Below are 23,226 nucleotides of genomic sequence, written 5' to 3' on the forward strand. Positions count from 1 at the left end.
CCTGGAATACTACTGTGAACTAGCGGCCTCCTAGGCAGGAGAGACTGCAGAGACAGAAAACATAAACAGAACCGTCACTGCCTTGGTACACTGAACACTTGAAGTCCTTTGAATTTTGCTCCTCGAAATATAGGCGAGAAAGATACATTATAATCAATATAGAAAAAATCCTGGTCCCAAACTATACACCAAAATCACTCCATAAGAAATCAACAGATTTGGCAGGTGCAAAATAACTGTGATAAAAATCAAGGGTATAATGTGTACACAGCAGAACCTCTTACACAATAAGTGGACGAAAACGTCGACTTTTCAGGAACCTCATTTTATACAAAAAGGAACTTATTAACAAACCTTTGATAGTCTTTAGGAGGGAATTTGATAAGTTCCTAAAGTCACTTCTTGATCACCCTACATAAATTGGACTGTGTGCAGCAGCACCAACAACCTGATCGATCAGGCCATCACAGGGAAGGCCAGGTGTGGGACGGTGCCACTGGGACCTGACCCAGCATTGGTGTAAGGGAAACGTAAGATAAAGTAATTTATTACTAAGAAAACTACACTGTACACCACTGCTTGTGTTTAATGATATACAGACGGAGGATCAAGTCTTCACCACTGCTTGTGTTTAATGACATACAGACGGAGGATCAAGTCTTCACCACTGCTTGTGTTGAATGACACACAGACGGAGGATCAAGCCTTCACCACTGCTTGTCCTGAACGATACACACGGGATAGTGCTTGATATCATACTTACGAAAGATTAAATATGGATGTTTGTAACGTGGGAAGTACTGCAAATTATCGTGATGAAAGCCACTGCAGTCTCAGAAATAATTTCAGTATATTTGATGTAATACTTTGCTTCTATACAGAGTTTTCCTGGGACTGCATCTCATTGTGGTACAGTCTTAGTGAGCTAGGGTACTGTAACATTGACTGTCAGACACTGTAATTCTGTACTGGCTTTCCCTGCAAATGTATCTTTTCATGGGATGGTGTTTGTTGGTGACTTCTGTAATATGGATTACAAATAATGTACTTCTTTCCAGGATTCCACTATTATAGTATCAAGGTGCGGTACAGTGTCTGTGGGAGACATTACTGTAAAATGAAAGTGTAGTTCAGTACTTCTTTGCATGGTTTTCCTGCAACTGCATCTTGGTGTGGAACTGTAACACGGACTGACAAATATTGTACTTCTTTACAGGCTTCTCCTGCTACTGTATCTCGGTGTGGTATGGTGTTTGTGGGCGATGGAACAGTAGCATGGGGTGCAGTATTACACAGCTGGCTTCACGCCAATACTCAAGATTCATGGTGGCAAGAATACTCCAGCCTCCTCAAAGACCTCGCCAACTGGCTCATCCCGCCATCTCTGGCCTTCGCTCTGGAACACTGCCATTTCCTACTTCCCGTCACCAAAGTTTCACTTATCAGGTATATAGAAATCAAGACATATGCAAAATAACATAGGAACGAAGTAGCGCTTCAGAAGGTGTATTAGCCAGTGCCAGGCAGGCCTAACTCACGCCCAACCTCACCCACACCCATCCTCACTCACACCCACCCTTACTCATGCCCACTCACACACTCACCCTCACTCACAAGTAAGTAAAATCCCATGTACTCGTACACTCTCATTTCATGTTAGCTGTCATCAAAGTGTCAGTTTTTAGGTTTAAAGATGAGTATAAGTATACATGTCTTTCACATGGTCTTCTAGCTACTGTAACTGAATGATTAGACAGATTATAATGAACTTGAGGGCCAGAGGAGCGCCAGCAGGAATGGATTGGTTGACCTGGGTAGCACCAGACAAACCTGGTAAGAAGCCTGGTAACAAACATGGATGAGGACCAGGCTGAGAGATCCGAGAGCCTGGTAAATTACCCAGCAGCACAGTTAACTGCCTAAATAACAGAGAAGTTTTCTCTTTTATCGTAATTTGCTGAGATTTGTTGCCAATGATTTATAAGATATTTTAGATATATCATACATTATCGACAAATTGATAAATAAGACATAAATGCAACACTTGGACATCTTTGTTGCAGAAAGAGAATGTCTAATTTTGAAATCTTAAAGAAGTCATTTTGAGGTGTTCAGGTGATGACTTTATTCCGTCAAATACTGAAGATGGAAGGTCACCAACATGACTCAGCTACTTTTGATGGGAACACTTAGGACACCACCAGCATATATCTTCTCCAGCTATTGCAAACACTACAGATGGGACACCCTCAGCATATATTTACTCCTGCAGCTATGAACACTGATGATGGGACATCATTAGTATAACTCTGCTATTGTAACTATAATGATTAGATGCATTTCAGTCGTTTATACTAGTCGAGAAGGGTATTCCTGTATTTCATAACCTCAATCCTTTCAATGCATGTGATTGGAATAGTGCAGAGTGCAACATAAGTTAATAAAGCAACTGAATATTAACGCAGAAGTTTTGAAGGGAATTAGAAGAAGCATTCACAAGTCATCACATAGAAACTAGTATCCAAATTTATTCAATAGCACTGTAAATTAGGACATACACAACCCAAATCTAACTAAAACCTTTCAGAGAGACTAAAGATATCAATATCCTAAAATACTAAAGCACCTTAAGCTTATCAGCTAACCAGACGTGACACTCAGAAATTATCTCATGACATGCCGGTTTTAAATCTTTCCACTTTTTTTTCTAGTAACGAAGACTGTGACTTACACAGGCCAAAATCATTACAAACTTGCCCTTATTTAAGACTGATCAGCTTTTTAGAATCAAGTACAGTAAGTTAGCAGGTCTGTAAGTATGTAATTAAGAAAGTAAGTTTTATATAAGCTATAGTGTACGTAAGATAAATTTTAGCAATGATCTTGAGAGCAAACAGATATTATAGGGATGTAAAAAAATATTGTTTACTTAATCTAGGAAATGCAAATAACTTGTAACTCTTCAGAAGAGACAGTATCCAATTAGTTCACAGAAGCCAATTTGATTAATAAAATTGAAGACTGATGCCCTTCACAATTATATATTTTAATCGGATGATATTTTAATCGATGAAAGCAATGGAAAGTCATGGTAAAGCAATGTAAAAATGTAAAAGTACTATAAGATTCCTAGATTAAAAGTGGTAAATTATTGTGATGAATGGTTTTGAAAACGACAAATTGAAGATTGAGACACTTATGCAGCATATGGGAATCTTTATTGAGGAAACGTTTTGCCACACAGTGGCTTCATCGACTCCAGGTTGAGGGAGTGATTACCTCCAACTCCTCCTCTCCTTACACTTTTCTGCTTTGTATTGGACTGATGAAGCCACTGTGTGGCGAGAAGTTTCCTCAATAAAGATTCCCATATGTTGCATAAGTGTCTAAATCTTCAACTTGTCGGTTTTCAAAACCATTCATCACAACTGTTAGACACTGCATCATCATGGGATCTTGATACAAAGAATTCTTAAATTATTCCCAGCACACCATCATATATATATTAACTTCCTTCTAGGTAGGATCACCAGTTTTGACAGTTTTAAGTTTATCAGAGGTACCAGTTATCACACCGTAGCAAAATCTGGGAATGATGAACGTAACAGCCAGGAGTGCAAGTAGTGCCAGGAATCTTGCTCGTGGTATGTTACACCAGCGTTGAAAATTAGAAACCTGCCAAATAAGGGGTTCATGAGTAATAAACGAAAATCTGTGAGAAAACAGATGAAGATGTTGCTGAGAATGGTAGAAAAAATAAGAAAGTTTACCCTCATTTACTTTCTTCATTTACATTCTAAAAGTTTTTTACATTCCTGTAAGATATATATATATATTTGATTTTGATTCTTTTATATAATCCAGTGTGATATACAAAGTATCACTTAAGTGAGACATGATAAGAATATGGTCATATTAACACTATACTTTTCTGTAAAATATTTTACATTTTGTGTAAAATACACAGATAACTTGAGTAGCCTAAGTTGCAAGACTTCAATAAATACATTATGACCTTGACACAGTATCAGCTATCACATTGAAAGGACCTTAATCATGTTTAATGCTAATATTGAAGATCTATAGGCATAAAACCCATCTCAGTATTCTAGCATTCTTGGTTTTCATGTATTGTATAAAACTTAATGGGTTGTGATCACTGACAATCCTAACATGAGGTGGCATGCTGAGATATTCATAAGAATGTTCCTAAGCAACAACCAAAGCTAAAACCACTTTTCCAATAGTCTCATGGAGGTTGGAGTGTTACCATGTATCTTCTGGAGAACAGCTCCTATGGCATAATAATTCACATCTACAAATACTAAATTGAAGTAAGTCAAGGTTCTGTACAATAGGGATGAGGTGAGTAGCCACTTCAGATGCTGCAAGAGTAAGTCACGTGTGTCTAACATGATTAACCTAACAAAAAAATATACCACGGGCGGGAATAGAACCCGTGATCAGAGAATCATAAAACTCCCGGGTTCTATCCACGCCCGTGGAATGGTGGAATGGTTTGTTTGCAATCGTGTCATTACGATTTCGTGGTCAAGATTAACTTAACGTCTTACTAGTAAACTCAATGAGAGGTGCTGCTAACTTAGAAAAGCTAGAGCAAAATTTACAGTGTTATCCTGCCATTTCTGGAAAATACTAAACTTCTTTCATATCCCTAGGAACTGAAAACTGCAAAGAGACTCCTAGTTTAGCTTCTGCAGTGCTTCCTTACTTTGTTCAGTTATTAACCCAAGATGTTGTATCCTAGCATGACCACAGTAGGTCCACATCATATGCTTCTAAGTCTTGTGGAAGCATACCAAAGTTCCTTGTGACTTTGGGAAATAACTTGTAGAAAGAACTAAAGTGATTCCGATAAACTTTAGATGTGAAATTGTATCTCTAATCTGAATGGTTTTCTTTAGGAAGTCCAACTTGTGAGAGGAATCGAATTAACACGGATTAATTTGAATTAATAAGGGTTAATGTTTCTCATGAGGATTGCTTCAGAATAAATGGTTGTCAAGTGTAATAATGAGAAGTGGATCAACAGTCAGTAATAAATCGAGAAATTATTCTCAAAATGTAGGATTGGGCACAAGTAGTGCCAGTTTCGGAGACTGGTTTGGCTTGTCAGTCAAATGACAAATGTGGCAATTCTTTACATGTGAAGTCACCTTCTCTTTCATCCAAACTTTTTTTCACACGAAGATGTCCACTAATAGTACTATTACGAGCAAACTTCAAAACTTGTCTCTGGAAAGACTCACACAATACAATACAAAACACTATTGCTGTAATAATAACTAGAATCTTAGTCCTCTCATTGATCCTCAGCCACGACAATATTTCTGATTTTCTCCAGTGACAGATCAATATTCCTGAATCAGTGGGCAATTTCTGATACATTAGAATTTCAAACTTATTAACTCCCTACATTGGACAGAGTATCTCAATATAAGTTGAATGAGGCCATATAAATGGAATCTGATGGTTAGTTTTCGAGCAACTGCTAATCTGCGAAAGGCAGATGTATTCGCCCATGCCCGAAATAGGGAGTATAAATTTGAATGTTGCAAACTTGCAATTGTTAATAAAACTCCCAATAACTATTTTTAAAATTTATTATACAAACATACAATATTAAAAACATCAATGGAACTTGTATCAAAACATTTTGCAAGTATTAGAAAAATATAAAAATGAAACAAATAGCAACAAGGACACAATGCAAAGGGATAAAAGTTTCAAGTCCCATATTCCTGAGATTCTTCAGGAAGAGCAATCATTCTATATTACTAATTGCTAGAATGGAAGTCTATGAAGCAATTTCTAACCTACTTTATGCATAGATTTACTCTGCATACAGAGCCTTGAAGAGCAAGATCTTCATAAATATCTTCCTCATCAGGGTACTCCTCGATCGTAATGCCTTTCTTTTTCTTGACTAATTTCTGCTTTTTGACTGGCCTTTCTTCCTCCTCATGACTTGAAACCTCTGCATCTGGTGGCAAGTATTCATCACTACTATCCAGCAATTCTGGGTCATCTACCTCTGGTTCTGAGTCACTGTCATTCAAAATACAGACATATTTTGATCTGGTGTTGGAGGGCTCCCCATAAAACAATTTCTCATTGATCTGGAAGGACAATAAAAACATTCTGTATACATCCAGACCACTACAGAATTCATATATGCAGTAGAATTTTTTTATAAATATTTATTTTACTGAAAGTGGACTATGTCCCTACAAGGGCAGAGGCAGTCCTGACTGCCCTTCTTCTGTTGCACTTTTTTCAACTGCATGCTACACTCACATTATGCTTCACACGGACTTTATGTATATATCAAAATATGCCTAAACTATTCATGTACACATTAAACACAACAATCAGTACTTACCGACATCGTAGAGGATAAAATCCAGGAGTATATTAGTGACACTAAATGGAAAAAACCCACTCTGGCCGACGCCAAGCCACGAGTGTTTACATTTTGTTCTCTCGGCCAATGGAAAGCCGGCAAACGCCATCACCACTTAGCTGAAGCGACTCAAGGAAGGCTTGTGATTGGTCAGAATTAAAGAAAGGGAATCCAGATGCGCAGCGCGAGTAGGATGACACGCATAAAGGTGCATGTGTTTACAGGAAGTCAAAACTTCCTCTGCCCTGTAAAGGGTATTAAGCGAAAACATCCATACTCTCCTTACTAGAAGTATTCTTCCTCTCAGTCGCTCTAGACGACGAGTGTAGAAGTACATCGGTGAGCAACATGTCCAGACCTAACAAGGTGTTGTCAACAGAAGGAACAGATGACAAAATAGAATTTTGCACTTTTTACATCACTCGTGACGCAACTCTCAAAGGGGTCAATTGAAATATATTTCCATGAGCTACCACGAAGTTTCCTAACTGGATCCATTGGTCAAGGGAAAAAATTATTGCCAAAGATATTTAAAGATATTTAGGGTATTTTGGGGTTGTTGAAATTGAAAATAGCAATACGTTTTTCAGATTAGCTCCAGTTTTTGAGATTGCATCCCTCCCTTAAGTTAAAAGGGAACTTAGCCACAATACATATATAAGTAAATGTAATAATAATTTGTATATGCAGAGAGTTTTATAGATAAAAATTTCATGTTTAAATTTTTTAATATTTAACGAAAGCAACTGTATCATGACTCAAGAAATCGTAATGACACGATTGCCAACAAACCATACCATGGGAGGGGTTAGAACCCGCGACCAGTGAGTCTCAAAAATCCAGAGGAAGTGACCACCTTCTATCATGGGAGAGGGACTGACCATCATCAATCATGGAAGGGACTGACCACCTTCTATCATATCACAGGGAATGGGCCACCTTCTATAATGGTAGAGTGACTGACCACCTATTATCATGGTAGAGGCATTGAGTACCTTCTGTCATGGCAGACGGATTGACTATGATATATAATAGCAGAGGGACTGGCCACCTTCTGTCATGGCAAAGGGACTGACCACCTACTCTCATGGAAGAGGGACTGACCACCTTCTTTCATAGCAGAGGGACTGACCACCTGCTCTCATGGGAGAGGGACTGACCACTTTCTATCATGGCAGAGGGATTGCCCACCTTCTATCATGGCACAGGGACTGACCACCTACTCTCATGGCAGAAGGACTGACCACCTTCTATTATGGCAGAGGGAATAGCCACCTTCTATCATGATAGAGGGACTCACCACCTTCTATAATAGCAGAAGGACTGACCATCTTCTATTATGGCAGTGGGACTGACCACCTATCATGGCAGAGCGACTTACCGTCTTTTCTCATGACAGATGGACTGACCACTTTCTATCATGGGAGAGGGACTGACCACTTACTATCATGGTAGAGCAACTGACTGCCTTCTATCATGGCAGAGGGAGTGACCAACTTCTCTCATGGCACAGGGACAGACAATCATCTATCGTGGCAGACGGACTGACCACCTTCTGTCATGGCAGAATGACCGACCACCTTCCATCACAGCAGAGGGACTGACCAACTTCTCTCTTGGCAAAGGGACTGATCACCTTCTATCATGGCAGTTTGACTGACCACCTTATATCATAGCAGATGGATTGGCCACCTTCTATCATGACATAGGGATTGACCACCTTCTATCTTGTCAGAGGTTCTGACCACCTTCTATCTTGGCACAGGAACTGACCACCTTCTATAATGGCAGAGCGACTGACCAACTTCTATCACTGCAGAGGGACTGACCACCTTCTGTCTTGGCAGAGGGAATGAACACCTTCTATATCGGCAGAGCGACTATCACCTTCTTTCATGGCAAAGGGACTGACCACCTTCAATCATGGCAGATGGACTGACAACCTTCTATCATGGCCGAGGGATTGGCCACCTTCTTATCATGGTAGAGGGACTGACCACCTTATATCATGGCAGAGGGACTCATCACCTTCTATCATGGCAGAAGGACTGACCACCTTCTATCATGGCAGATGGACTGACAACCTTCTATCATGGCCAAGGGATTGGCCACCTTCTTATCATGATAGAGGGACTGACCACGTTCTATCATGGCGGAGGGACTCATCACCTTCTATCATGGCAGAAGGACTGGCCACCTTCTATCATGGCAGAGGGACTGACCACATTCTGTCATGGCAGAGGGACTGACCATAAACTCTCATGGCAGAAGGACTGACCACCTTCTGTCATGGCAGAGGGATTGACCATCTAATCTCATGACACAGGGACTGACCACCTTCTATCAGGGAAAGGTACTGGCCACCTTTTATCATGGCATAGGGACTGACCACCTACTCTCATTGCAGAGGGACTGACCACCTTCTATCATGGCAGAGGGAATGACCACCTTCTATCATGGCAGAGGGACTGACCACCTCTCATGGCAGAGGGACTGACCAACATCTATCGTGGCAGAGGGATTGACACCACCTTCTATCATGGCAGAGGAACTAATCACCTATCATTGCAGAGGACTGACCACCTTCTGTCATGGCAAAGGGACTGACCACCTTCCATAACGGCAGAGGGACTGACCACCTTCCATAACGGCAGAGGGACTGACCACCTTCTATCATGGCAGAGGGACTGATCACCTTCTGTTTTGGCAGAGGGTCTGACCACCTTCTATTTTGGCAGAGGAACTGACCACCTTCTTTCATGGCAGAGGGACAGATCACCTTCTATCAAGGCAGAGGGACAGATCACGCTCTATCATGGAAGAGGGACTGATCATCTTCCATCAAGGCAGAGGGACTGACCACCTTCTATCATGGGAGAGGGACTTACCACTTTCTTTCTTGGCAGAGGGACTAATCACCTTCCATCATGGCAGAGGGACTGACCACCTTCTATTACGGGAGAGGGACTGACCACCTTCTGTCTTGGCAGAGGGACTGAACACCTTCTATCATGGCAGAGGGACTGACCACCTACTCTAGAGCATGGCAGAGGGACTGACCACTTCCTATCATGGCAGAGGGATTGACCACTTCCTATCATGGCAGAGGGATTGACCACCTTCATAATCATGGCAGAGAGACTAACCACCTTCTATCATGGCAGAGAGACTGACCACCTACTCTCATGGCAGAAGGACTGACCACATTCTGTCATGGCAGAGGGACTGAACACATACTCTCATAGCAGAGGGACTGACCACCTTCTGTCATGGCAGAAGGATTGATCACCTACTCCCATGGCAGAGGGACTGACCACCTTCTATCATGGAAGAGGGACTGGCCACCTTTTATCATGGCAGAGGGACTGACCACCTACTCTCATGGCAGAGGGACTGACCACCTTCTATCATGGCAGAGGGATTGACCACCTTCTATCATGGCAGAGGGACTGACCACCTACTGTAGAGCATGACAGAGGGACTGACCACTTCCTATCATATCAGAGGGATTGACCACCTTCTATCATGGCAGAGAGAATAGCCACCTTCTGTCAAGGTAGAGGGACTCACCACAGTCTATAAGAGCAGAATGGCTGACCACCTTTTATTATGGCAGTGGGACTGACCACTTATCATGGCAGAGCGACTTACCATCTTTCCTCATGACAGACGGACTGACCACTTTCTATCATCGGAGAGGGACTGAACGCTTACTATAACGGTAGAACCACTGACTACCTTCTATCATTGCAGAGGGACTGACCACCTTCTCTCATGGCAGAGGGTCTGACCACTTTTTATCATGGCAGAGGAACCAATCACCTTCTATCATGGCAGTGGAACTGACGACCTTCTGTCATATCCGAGGAACTGACCACCTTCCATTACGGCAGAGGGACTGACCACCTTCTGCCTTGGCAGAAGGAATGCTCACCTTCTATCATGGAAAATTGACTGACCACCTTCTATCTTGGCAGAGGGTCTGACCACCTTCTAACTTGGCAGAGGGTCTGACCACCTTCTATATTGATAGAGGGACAGACCGCAATCTATCATGGCAGAGGGACTGACCATCTTTTATCATGGCAAAGGGACTGACCACCTCCTATCATGGCAGAGGGATTGACCACGTTCTATCTTCAGAGAGGAACTGACAACCTTATATCACGTCAGAGGGACTGACCACCTGTCTTGGCAGAGGGACTGATCACCTTCTATCATGGCAGAGGGACTGACCACCTTCTATCATGGCAGAGGGACTGACCACCTTCTGTCTTGGCAGAGGGGCCGAACACCTTCTATCATGTCAGAGGGATTGCACACCTACTCTAGAGCATGGCAGAGGGACTCACCACTTCCTATCATGGCAGAGGGATTGACCACCTTCTATCATGGCAGCGAGACTAACCACCTTCTATCATGGCAGAGGGATTGATCATCTTCTATCATGGCAGAGGGACTGACCACCTTCTATGATGGCAGAGAGACTGGCCACCTACTCTCATGAGAAAGGGACTGACCACATTCTGTCATGGCAGAGGAACTGACCACATACTCTCATGGCAGAGGGACTGACCACCTTCTGTTATGGAAGAGGGATTGATCACCTACTCCCATGGCAGAGGTACTGACCACCTTTTATCATGGCAGAGGGACTGACCACCTTTTATCATGGCAGAGGGACTGACCACCTACTCTCACGGCAGAGGGACTGACCACCTTCTATCATGGCAGAGGGACTGACCACCTACTCTAGAGCATGGCAGAGGGACTGACCACTTCCTATCATGGCAGAGGCATTGAGCACCTTCTATCATGGCAGAGAGAATAGCCACCTTCTATCATGGTAGAGGGACTGACCACAGTATATAATAGCAGAATGACTGACCACCTTTTATTATGGCAGTGGGACTGACCACCTATCATGGTAGAGCGACTTACCATCTTCCCTCATGGCAGACAGACTGACCACTTTCTATCATGGGAGAGGGACTGACCACTTACTATAACAGTAGAGCCACTGACTACCTTCTATCATATCACAGGGACTGACCACCTTCTCTCATGGCAGAGGGACTGACCACCTTTTATCATGGCAGAGGAACTAATTACCTTCTATCATGGCAGTGGGACTGACCACCTTCTGTCATGGCAAAGGGACTGACCACCTTCCATCACGGCAGAGGGACTGACCACCTTCTGTCTTGGCAGAGGGAATACTCACCTTCTATCAAAGAAAATTGACTGACCACCTTCTGTCATGGCAGAGGGATTGACCACCTTCTATCTTGGCAGAGGGTCTGACCACCTTCTATCACGGCAAAGGGACTGACCACTTTCTTTCTGGGCAGAGGGACTGATCACCTTCTATCATGGATGAGAGACTGACCACCTTATATCTTGGCAGAGGGAATGACCACCTTCTGTCTTGGCAGAGGGACTGATCACCTTCTATCATGGATGAGAGACTGACCACCTTATATCTTGGCAGAGGGAATGACCACCTTCTGTCTTGGCAGAGGGACTGATCACCTTCTATCATGGATGAGAGACTGACCACCTTATATCTTGGCAGAGGGAATGACCACCTTCTGTCTTGGCAGAGGGACTGATCACCTTCTATCACAGCAGATGGACTGACCACCTTGTATCTTGGCAGAGGGACTCATCACATTCTTTTATAGCAGAGGGACTGAACACCTTCTGTCATAGCGGAGGGACTGACCACCTTGTATCTTGGCAGAGGGACTCATCACATTCTTTTATAGCAGAGGGACTGAACACCTTCTGTCATGGCGGAGGGACTGACCACCCTCTATCATGGCCGATGGATTGACGACCTTCTTATCGTGGTAGAGAGACTGACCACCGTCTATCATGGCAGAGAGAATAACCACCTTCTATCATGGCAGAGGGACTGATCATCCTCTATCATGAAAGACGGACTGACGACTTTCTATCATGGCAGAGGAACTGGCCACCTTTTATCATGTCAGAGAGACTGATCACCTGATCTCAAGGCAGAGGGACTGACCACCTTCCGTCAAGGCAGAGGGACTCACCACCTTCTCTCATGGCATAGGGACTGCCCACCTTCTATCATTGCAGAGAGGCTGACCACCTAATCTCCAGGCAGACAGACTGACCACCTTCTGTCATGGCAGAGGGACTGACCACCTACTCTCATGGCAGAGGGACTGACGACCTTCTATCATGCCAGAGGGACTGGCCTCCTTCTACCATGGCAGAGGGACTGACCACCTTCTATCATTGCAGAGGGATTGACCACCTTCTATCATGGCAGAGGGACTGACCACCTACTCTAAAGCATGGAATAATGACTGACCACTTACTATCATGGCAGAGGGATTGGCCACCTTCTGTCATGGCAGAGGAAAGAGTCACCTTCTATCATGGTAGAGGGACTGACCACCTATAATAGAAGAAGGACTGACCACCTTCTATTATGGCAGTGGAACTGACCATCTATCATGGTAGAGCAACAAACAATCTTTTCTCATTGCAGACGGACTGACCACTTTCTATCATGGGAGAGGGACTGATCACCTACTATCATGGCAGAGAGACTGACCAGTTTCTATCATGGTACAGAAACTGACCACCTACTCTCATACCAGAGGAACTGATCACCTTCTATCACGGCAGAGAGACTGACCACCTTCTATGATGGGAGAGGGAATATGCACCTTCTATCATGGAAGAGGGACTGACCACCTGCTATAATAGCAGAAGGATTGACCACCTTCTATAATAGCAGAGGGACTGACCACCTCATGTCATAGCATAGGGACTGACCACCTCCTTTCGTTGCAGAGAGACTGGTCACTTTCTATAATGGCAGATGGACTGACCACCTTCTATCATGGCAGAGAGACTGACCACCTACTCTAATGCAAGAGGGACTGACCACTTACTCTCATGGCAGAGGGATTGACCACCTTCCATCATGGCAGAGGGACTGACCAACTAATCTCATGGCAGAGAGGCTGACCACTTCCTATTACGGCAGAGGGACTGACAACCTTATATCATGGCAGAGGGATTGACCACCTTCTATCATGGTAGAGGGACTGACCACAGTCTATAATAGCAGAATGACTGACCACCTTTTATTATGGCAGTGGGACTGACCACCTATCATGGCAGAGCGACTTACCATCTTCCCTCATGGCAGATGTACTGACCACCTACTCTAGAGTATGGAATAACGACTGACCACTTACTATCATGGCAGAGGAATTGGCCACCTTCTATCATGGCAGAGGAAAGAGTCACCTTCTATCATGGTAGAGGGACTGACCACCTTCTATAATAGCAGAAGGACTGACCACCTTCTATTATGGCAGTGGAACTGACCACCTATCATGGTAGAGCGACAAACAATCTTTTCTCATTGCAGACGGACTGACCACTTTCTGTCATGGGAGAGGGACTGATCACCTACTATTATGGCAGAGAGACTGACCACCTTTTATGATGGCAGAGGGAATAGGCACCTTCTATCATGGAAGAGGGACTGACCACCTTTTATAATAGCAGAAGGACTGACCACTTTCCATAATAGCAGAGGGACTGACCACCTTATGTCATAGCATAGGGACTGACCACCTCCTATCATTGCAGAGGGACTGGTCACTTTCTATAATGGCAGAGAGACTGACCACCTTCTATCATCGCAGAGAAACTGACCACTTACTCTCATGGCAGAGGGATTGACCACCTTCCATCATGGCAGAGGGACTGACCAACTAATCTCATGGGAGAGAGGCTGACCACTTCCTATAACGGCAGAGGGACTGACAACCTTCTATCATATCAGAAGGGCTGACCACCTTCTATCATGGCAGAGAGAATAGCCACCTTCTATCATGGTAGAGGGACTGACCACGGTCTATAATAGCTGAATGACTGACCACTTTTTATTATGGCAGTGGGACTGACCACCTATAATGGCAGAGCGACTTACCATCTTCCCTCATGGCAGACAGACTGACCACTTTCTATCATGGGAGAGGGACTGACCACTTACTATAACAGTAGAGCCACTGACTACCTTCAATCATATCACAGGGACTGACCACCTTCTCTCATGGCAGAGGGACTGACCACCTTTTATCATGGCAGAGGAACTAATCACCTTCTATCATGGCAGTGGGACTGACCACCTTCTGTCATGTCAAAGGGACTGACCACCTTCCATCACGGCAGAGGGACTGACCACCTTCTGTCTTGGCAGAGGGAATACTCACCTTCTATCAAGGAAATTGACTGACCACCTTCTGTCATGACAGAGGGATTAACCACCTTCTATCTTGGCAGAGGGTCTGACCACCTTCTGTCTTGGCAGAGGGGCCGAACACCTTCTATCATGTCAGAGGGATTGCACACCTACTCTAGAGCATGGCAGAGGGACTCACCACTTCCTATCATGGCAGAGGGATTGACCACCTTCTATCATGGCAGACAGACTAACCACCTTCTATCATGGCAGAGGGATGGATCGTCTTCTATCATGGCAGAGGGACTGACCACCTACTCTCATGAGAAAGGGACTGACCACATTCTGTCATGGCAGAGGAACTGACCACATACTCTCATGGCAGAGGGACTGACCACCTTCTGTCATGGCAGAGGGATTGATCACCTACTCCCATGGCAGAGGTACTGACCACCTTTTATCATGGCAGAGGGACTGACCACCTTTTATCATGGCAGAGGGACTGACCACCTACTCTCATTGCAGAGGGACTGACCACCTTCTATCATGGCAGAGGAATTTACCACCTTCTATCATGGCAGAGGGACTGACCACCTACTCTAGAGCATGGCAGAGGGACTGACCACTTCCTATCACGGCAGAGGCATTGACCACCTTCTATCATGGCAGAGAGAATAGCCACCTTCTCTCATGGTAGAGGGACTGACCACAGTATATAATAGCAGAATGACTGACCACCTTTTATTATGGCAGTGGGACTGACCACCTATCATGGTAGAGCGACTTACCATCTTCCCTCATGGCAGACAGACTGACCACTTTCTATCATGGGAGAGGGACTGACCACTTACTATAACAGTAGAGCCACTGACTACCTTCTATCATATCACAGGGACTGACCACCTTCTCTCATGGCAGAGGGACTGACCACCTTTTATCATGGCAGAGGAACTAATTACCTTCTATCATGGCAGAGGGACTGACCACCTTCTGTCATGGCAGAGGGATTGATCACCTACTCCCATGGCAGAGGTACTGACCACCTTTTATCATGGCAGAGGGACTGACCACCTTTTATCATGGCAGAGGGACTGATCACCTACTCTCATGGCAGAGGGACTGACCACCTTCTATCATGGCAGAGGGATTGACCACCTTCTATCATGGCAGAGGGATTGACCACCTTCCATCATGGCAGAGGGACTGACCAACTAATCTCATGGCAGAGAGGCTGACCACTTCCTATGACGGCAGAGGGACTGACAACCTTCTATCATTGCAGAAGGGCTGACCACCTTCTATCAGCGGAGAAGCAGCTTATAAACCGTATGGCAGGAGAGGTGCAGCAGTCATAGGTCGTGTCACATTTGTTCAATGTGGAAGTAGGTCGTGCCCAAGAATTAGGCAAGCGAAGAATTCCTAAGTATTAAGATCCCAAGAAGTTGCAGTATCTGACAGGTTTGTAGATGGATGGTTCAGAGAACCGAAATGTTGATAAATTAGACACATGTGCAACTCTTGGGTATCATTACTGAGGAAACGTTTCGCCACACAGTGGCTTCATCAGTCCATACGTAGGAGAAACTTGAAGTTTCTCCTACGTATGGACTGATGAAGCCACTGTGTGGCGAAACGTTTCCTCAATAATGATACCCAAGAGTTGCACATGTGTCTAATTTATCAACATGTCGGTTCTCTGAACCATCCATCTACAAAGATCATCTTCTGTCATGAAAGAGGGTTTGACCATCTTCTATCATGGCAGAGGGACTGACCACCTTCTATCATGGCAGAGGGACTGACCACCTTCTATCATGGCAGAGGGAATGACCACCTTCTGTCTTCGCAGAGGAACTGACCACCTTCTTTCATGGCAGAGAAACTAATCACCTTCTATCATGGCAGTTGAACTGACCACCTTCTGTCATGGCAGAGTGACTGATCACCTTCTATCATGGCAGAGGATCTGACCATCTTCTATCATGGCAGAGGGACTGACCACCTTCTGTCTTCGCAGAGGAACTGACCACCTTCTATCATGACAGAGAAACTAATCACCTTCTATCATGGCAGTTGAACTGACCACCTTCTGTCATGGCAGAGGGATTGATCACCTTCTATCATGGCAGAGGGTCTAACCATCTTCTATCATGGCAGAGGTACTGACCACAGTCTATAATAGCAGAAGGACTGACCATCTTCTATTAAGGCAGTGGGACTGAATACCTATCATGGCAGAGCGATTTACCATCTTTTCTAATGGCAGACTGACTGACCACTTTCTATCTTGGGAGATTGACTGACCACTTACTATAATGGTAGAGCCACTGACCAGAGGGACTGACCACCTTCTCTCATGGCAGAGGAATTAATCACCTACTATCATGGCAGTGGAACTGATCACCTTTTGTCATGACAGAGGGACTGATCACTTTCTATCATGGCAGAGGGTCTGACCACCTTCTATCATGGCAGAGGGATTGACCACCTTCTATCTTGGCACAGGGTCTCACGACCTTTTATCTTAGCAGAGGGTCTGACCACCTTCTATCTTGGCAGAGGGACAGGTCACAATCTATCATGGCAAAGCTACTGACCATCTTCTATCATGGCAAAGGGACTGACCACCTTCTATTATGCCAGAGGGACTGATCACTTTCTTTCTTGGCAGAGGGACTGATCACCTTCTATAATGGAAGAGGGACTGACGACCTTCTATCATGGCAGAGGAACTGACCACCTTCTGTCTTGGCAGAGGGGCTGATGACCTTATATCATGGGAGAGGGACTGACCACCTTGTTTCATGGCAGAGGGACTGATCACCTTCTTTCATGGCAGAGGGACTGACCACCTTCTGTCATGGCAGAGGGACTGACCACCTTCTATCATTGCCGAGGGACTGGCCCCCTTCTTATCATGGTAGAGGGACTGAGCACTGTCTATTATTGCAGAAAGAATAACCACCTTCTACCATGGCAGAGGGACTGATCACCTTCTATCATGAAAGAGGGACTGGCCACTTTCTATCATGGCAGATGGACTGGCTACCTTCTATCATGACAGAGAGACTGATCACCTAATCTCATGGCAGAGGGAATGACCACCTTCTGTCATGGCAGAGTGACTAACCTCCTACTCTCACGGCAGAGGGACTGGCCACCTTCTATCATTGTAGAGAGACTGACCACCTAATCTCCTGGAAGAGGGACTGAACACCATATATCATGGCAGAGGGACTGACCACCTACTCTCATGGAAGAGGGACTGACCACCTTCTATCATGGAAGAGGGATTGACCACCTTCTATCATGGCAGAGGGACTGACCACCTACTCTAGAGCATGGCAAAGGGGCTAACCACTTACTATCATAGCAGAGTGATTGGCCACCTTCTGTAATGGTAGAGGGACTGACAACCTTCTATAATAGCAGAAGGACGGACCACCTTCTATTATGGCAGTGGGACTGACCACCTATCATGGTAGAGCGACTTACCATCTTTTCTTATTGCAAATGGACTGACCACTTTCTATCATGGGAGAGGGACTGACCACCTTTAATCATGGCAGAGAGGCTGACTACCTTCTATCATGTTAGAGGAACTGACAACCTACTCTCATGGCAGAGGGACTCACCACCTTCTATCATGGCAGAGGGACTGACCACCTTGTATGATAGCAGAGGGAATAGGCTCCTTCTATCATGGTAGAGGGACTGTCCACCTTCTATAATAGCAGAGGGACTGACCACCTTATATCATAGCAGATGGCCTCACCACCTTCTATCATTGCAGAGGGACTGGCCACTTTCTATCATGGCAGAGGGACTGACCACCTTCTGTCATGGCAGAGGGATTGATCCCCTACTCCCATGGCAGAGGTACTGACCACCTTCTATCATAACAGAGGGACTGGCCACCTTTCATCATGGCAGAGGGACTGACCACCTACTCTCATTACAGAGGGACAGACCACCTTCTATAATTGTAGAGGGACTGACAACCTTCTATCATGAAAGAGGGACTGACCACCTACTCTAGAGCATGGCAGAGGGACTGACCACTTCCTATCATGGCAGAGGGATTGAACACCTTCTATCATGGCAGAGAAAATAGCCACCTTCTATCATGGTAGAGGGACTGGCCACAGTCTATAATAGCAGAATGACTGACCACCTTTTATGATGGCAGTTGGACTGACCACCTATCATGGCAGAGCGACTTACCATCTTTCCTCATGGCAGACGGACTGACCACTATCTATCATGGGAGAGGGGCTGACCACTTACTATAACGGTAGAACCACTGACTACCTTCTATCATATCAGAGGGACTGACCACCTTCTCTCATGGCAGAGGGACGGACCACCTTTTATCATGGCAGAGGAACTAATCACCTTCTATCATGGCAGTGAGACTGACCACCTTCTGTCATGGCAGAGGGACTGACCACCTTCCATCACGGCCGAGGGACTGACCACCTTCTCTCTTGGCAGAGGGAATACTCACCTTCTATCATGGAAAATTGACTGACCACCTTCTGTCATGGCAGAGGGATTGACCACCTTTTGTCTTGGCAGAGGGTCTGACCACCTTCTCTCTTGGCAGAGGGTCTGACCACCTTCCATCTTGGCAGAAGGGACAAACCACAATCTATCATGGCAGAGGGACTGACCATCTTCTATCATGGCAAAGGGACTGACCACCTTCTATCACGGCAAAAGGACTTACCACTTTCCTTCTGGGCAGAGGGACTGATCACCTTCTATCATGGATGAGAGACTGACCACCTTTTATCATGGCAGAGGGACTGACCACCTTCTGTCTTGGCAGAGGGACTGATCACCTTCAATCATGGCAGAGGGACTGACCACCTTCTGTCATGGCAGAGGGGCTGACCATCTTCTATAATGGCAGAGGGACTGACCACCTATCATGGCAGAGGGACTGACCACCTTCTTTCTTGGTAGACAGACTGACCACATTCTTTCATTGCAGAGGGACTGACCATCTTCTATTATGGCAGAGGAGTTGACCACCTTCTATCTTTGCAGAGGGACTGACCACGTTTTGTCATGGCAGAGGGACTGACCACCTTCTGTCATGGCCGAAGGACTGTCCACATTCTATCATGGCAGAGGGACTGACAACCTTCTGTCATGGAAGATAGACTAACCACCTTCTATCATGGCAGAGGGACTGATCACCTTCTCTCTTGGGAGAGGGACTGATCACCTTCTATCAAGGGTGAAAGACTAGCCACCTCCTATCATGGCATAGGGACTAATGACCTTCTATCATTGCAGAGGTACTGATCACCTTCTATCACGGCAGAGGGACTGACCATCTGCTATCATGGCAGAGGGACTGACCACCTTCTATCATGGCAGAGGGACTGACTACTTTCTATCATTGGAGAGTGAGTGACCACCTACCGTGGCAGAGGGACTTACCACCTTCTATCATGGCAGAGGTACTGACAACCTATTATGGCAGAGGGATTGACGACCTTCCATCTTGGCAGAGGGACTAACCACCTATCATGTCAGAGGGACTTATGACCTATTTTCATGGCAGATGTACTGATCACCTTTTATTATGGCAGAGTGCCTGAGCACCTTCTATTATGGCAGAGGAACTGACCACGTTCTGTCATGGCATAGGGAATGACCACCTTCTGTTATGGCCGAGGGACTGACCACCTACTCTCATGGCAGAGAGACTGACTACTTTTTATTATGGCAGAGTGACTGATCATCTTCTATCAATGAAGAGGGACTGACCACCTTCTATCATGGCAGACGGACTGACCACTTTCTATCATGGCAGAGGGACTGACCACCTTCTGTCAGGGTAGAGGAACTTACCACCTACTGTCACGGTAGAGGGATTGAGTACCTTCTGTCATGGCAGAGGTACTGACCACCTATCATGGCAGAGAGGCTGACCACCTTCTATCATGGCAGAGAGGCTGACAACCTTCTATTATGGTAGTCGGACTGACCACCTCTCATGGCAGAGGGACTTACGATCTTTTATCATGGCAGACGGACTGGCCACTTTCTATCATGGGAGGTGGACTGACCACTTACTATCATGGTAGAGACACTGACTACCTTCTATCAAGGCAGAGGAACTAACCACCCTCTATCATGGCAGAGGGACTGACCACATTTTGTCATGGCAGACGGACTGACCACTTTCCATCACTTCAGAGGGACTGACCACCTTATGTCTTGGCAGAGGGACTGATCAATTTCTATCATGGCATAGGGACTGACCACCTTCTATCATGGTAGAGGGATTGACCACCTTCTATCTTCGCAGTGGGACTGACCACCTTCTATCTTGGAAGAGGGACTGACCACCTTCTATATTGGCAGAGGGACTGATCACCTTCTATCATGGCAGAGGGACTGACCATCTTCTATTATGGCAGAGGGACTGAAAACCTTCTATCATGGCAGAGGGACTGACCACCTTTTTTCTCGGCAGACTGATTGATCACCTTCTATCATGGAAGAGGGACTGACCACCTTCTGTCTTTGCAGAGTGACTGATCACCTTCTATCTTGGCAGAGGGACTGACCACCTTCTATCTTGGCAGAGAGACTGACCACCTTCTATCTTGGCAGAGGGACTGATCACCTTCTATCATGGCAGAGGGACTGACCATCTTCTATCATGGAAGAGGGACTGACCACCTATAATGGCAGAGGGACTGACCACCTTCTTTCTCGGCTGACTGATTGATCACCTTCTATCATGGTAGAGGGACAGACCACTTTCTATCATGGTAAACGTACTGACCACCTTCTGTTATGGCAGACAGACTTACCACATTCTTTCATGGTAGAGAGACTGACCATCTTCTATCATGGCAGAGGAGCTGACCACCTTCTATCTTGGCAGAGGGACTGACCACCTTCTATCTTGGCAGAGGGACTGATCACCTTCTCTCTTGTCAGGGGGTCTGATCACCTTCCATTATGGCAGAGGGACTGACCATCTTCTATCATGGCAGAGGGACTGACCACCTTCTATCATGGCAGAGGGACTGACCACCTTCTTTCTTGGCAGAGGGACTGATCACCTTCTCTCATGGCAGAGGGACTGACCATCTTCTATCATGACAGAGGGACTGACCACCTTCTATCATGGCAGAGGGACTGACCACCTTCTTTCTCGGCAGACTGATTGATCACCTACTATCATGGAAGAGGGACTGACCACCTTCCATCATGGCAGAAGGACTGACTACCTTCTGTCTTTGCAGAGTGACTGATCACTTTCTATCTTGGCAGAGGGACTGACCACCTTCTATCTTGGCAGAGGGACTGATCACCTTCTTTCGTGGCAGAGGGACTGACCACCTTCTATCTTGACACAGGGACTGACCACATTCTATCTTGGCAGAGGGACTGACCACCTTCTATCCTGGCAGAGGGACTGACCAGCTTCTATCGTGGCTGAGGGACTGTCCTCCTTCTGTCATGGCAGAGGGACTGACCACCTTCTTTCGTGGCAGAGTGACTAACCACCTTCTGCTATGGCAGAATGACTGACCACCCTCTATCATGGCAGAAGAAATAACCACCTTCTATCATTGCAGATGGACTGATTACCTTCTATCATTGCAGAGGGACTGACCACCTTCCATCATGGCAGAGGGACTAACTACCTCTTTTCATTGCAGAGGGACTGATGACCTTCTATCATGGCAGACGTTCTGATCACTTTCTATCTTGGGAGAGGGCCTGAGCACCTTCTATCATGGCAGAGGGACAGACCACTTTCTATCATGGTAGACGGACTGACCACCTTCTGTCATGGCAGACAGACTTACCTCATTCTTTCATGGTAGAGGGACTGACCATCTTCTATCATGGCAGTGGAGTTGACCACCTTCTATCTTGGCAGACGGAATGACCACGTTCTATCTTGGCATTGGGTCTGATCACCTTCTATTATAGCAGAGGGACTGACCATCTTCTATCATGTCAGATGGACTGACCACCTTCTATCATGGCAGAGGGACTGACCCCCTTCTTTCTTGGCAGAGGGATTGATCACCTTCTTTCATGGCAGAGGGACTGACCCCCTTCTATATTGGCAGAGGGACTGACCACCTTCTATCTTGGCAGAGGGACTGACCACGTTCTGTCATGGCAGAGTGACTGACCACCTTCTATCATGGCCGAGGAACTTTCCACCTTCTATCATGGCAGAAGGACTGATCACCTATCATGACAGAGGAATTAACCACCTTCTATCATGGCAGAGGGACTGATCACCTTCTATCATGGCAGGGGGACTCACCGCCTTCTATCATGGCAGAGGGAATAACTGCCTTCTATCGTGTCAGAGAGACTGATCACCTTCTATCATGGCAGAGTGACTGACCACCTTCTATCATGGCAGAGGGACTATCCACCTCCTATCATAGCAGAGGGATTGATGACCTATCATGGAAGACGTACTGATCACCTTCTATTATGGCAGAGGGCCTGAACCACTTTTATCATTGCAGAGGGACAGACCACTTTCTATCATGGCAAACGGACT

General features: G+C 45.6%; 1 protein-coding gene across 1 annotated transcript in view; it reads left to right on the forward strand.

Annotated features, from left to right (window-relative positions):
- The window catches only part of LOC128700457 (dynein axonemal heavy chain 12-like), a gene marked incomplete at its 5' end in the record, with an annotated part of 447,977 nt that overhangs the window by 347,233 nt on the left and 77,518 nt on the right, over positions 1-23,226 (forward strand). The window contains one exon of the mRNA XM_070079936.1: positions 1,217-1,446. Within this exon, the coding sequence (XP_069936037.1) occupies positions 1,217-1,446 (230 nt within the window). The remainder of the gene's footprint in view (positions 1-1,216; positions 1,447-23,226) is intronic.

Source organism: Cherax quadricarinatus, unplaced genomic scaffold (genome assembly GCF_038502225.1).
Source record: "Cherax quadricarinatus isolate ZL_2023a unplaced genomic scaffold, ASM3850222v1 Contig49, whole genome shotgun sequence".
Classification (NCBI taxonomy): Eukaryota; Metazoa; Arthropoda; class Malacostraca; order Decapoda; family Parastacidae; genus Cherax; species Cherax quadricarinatus.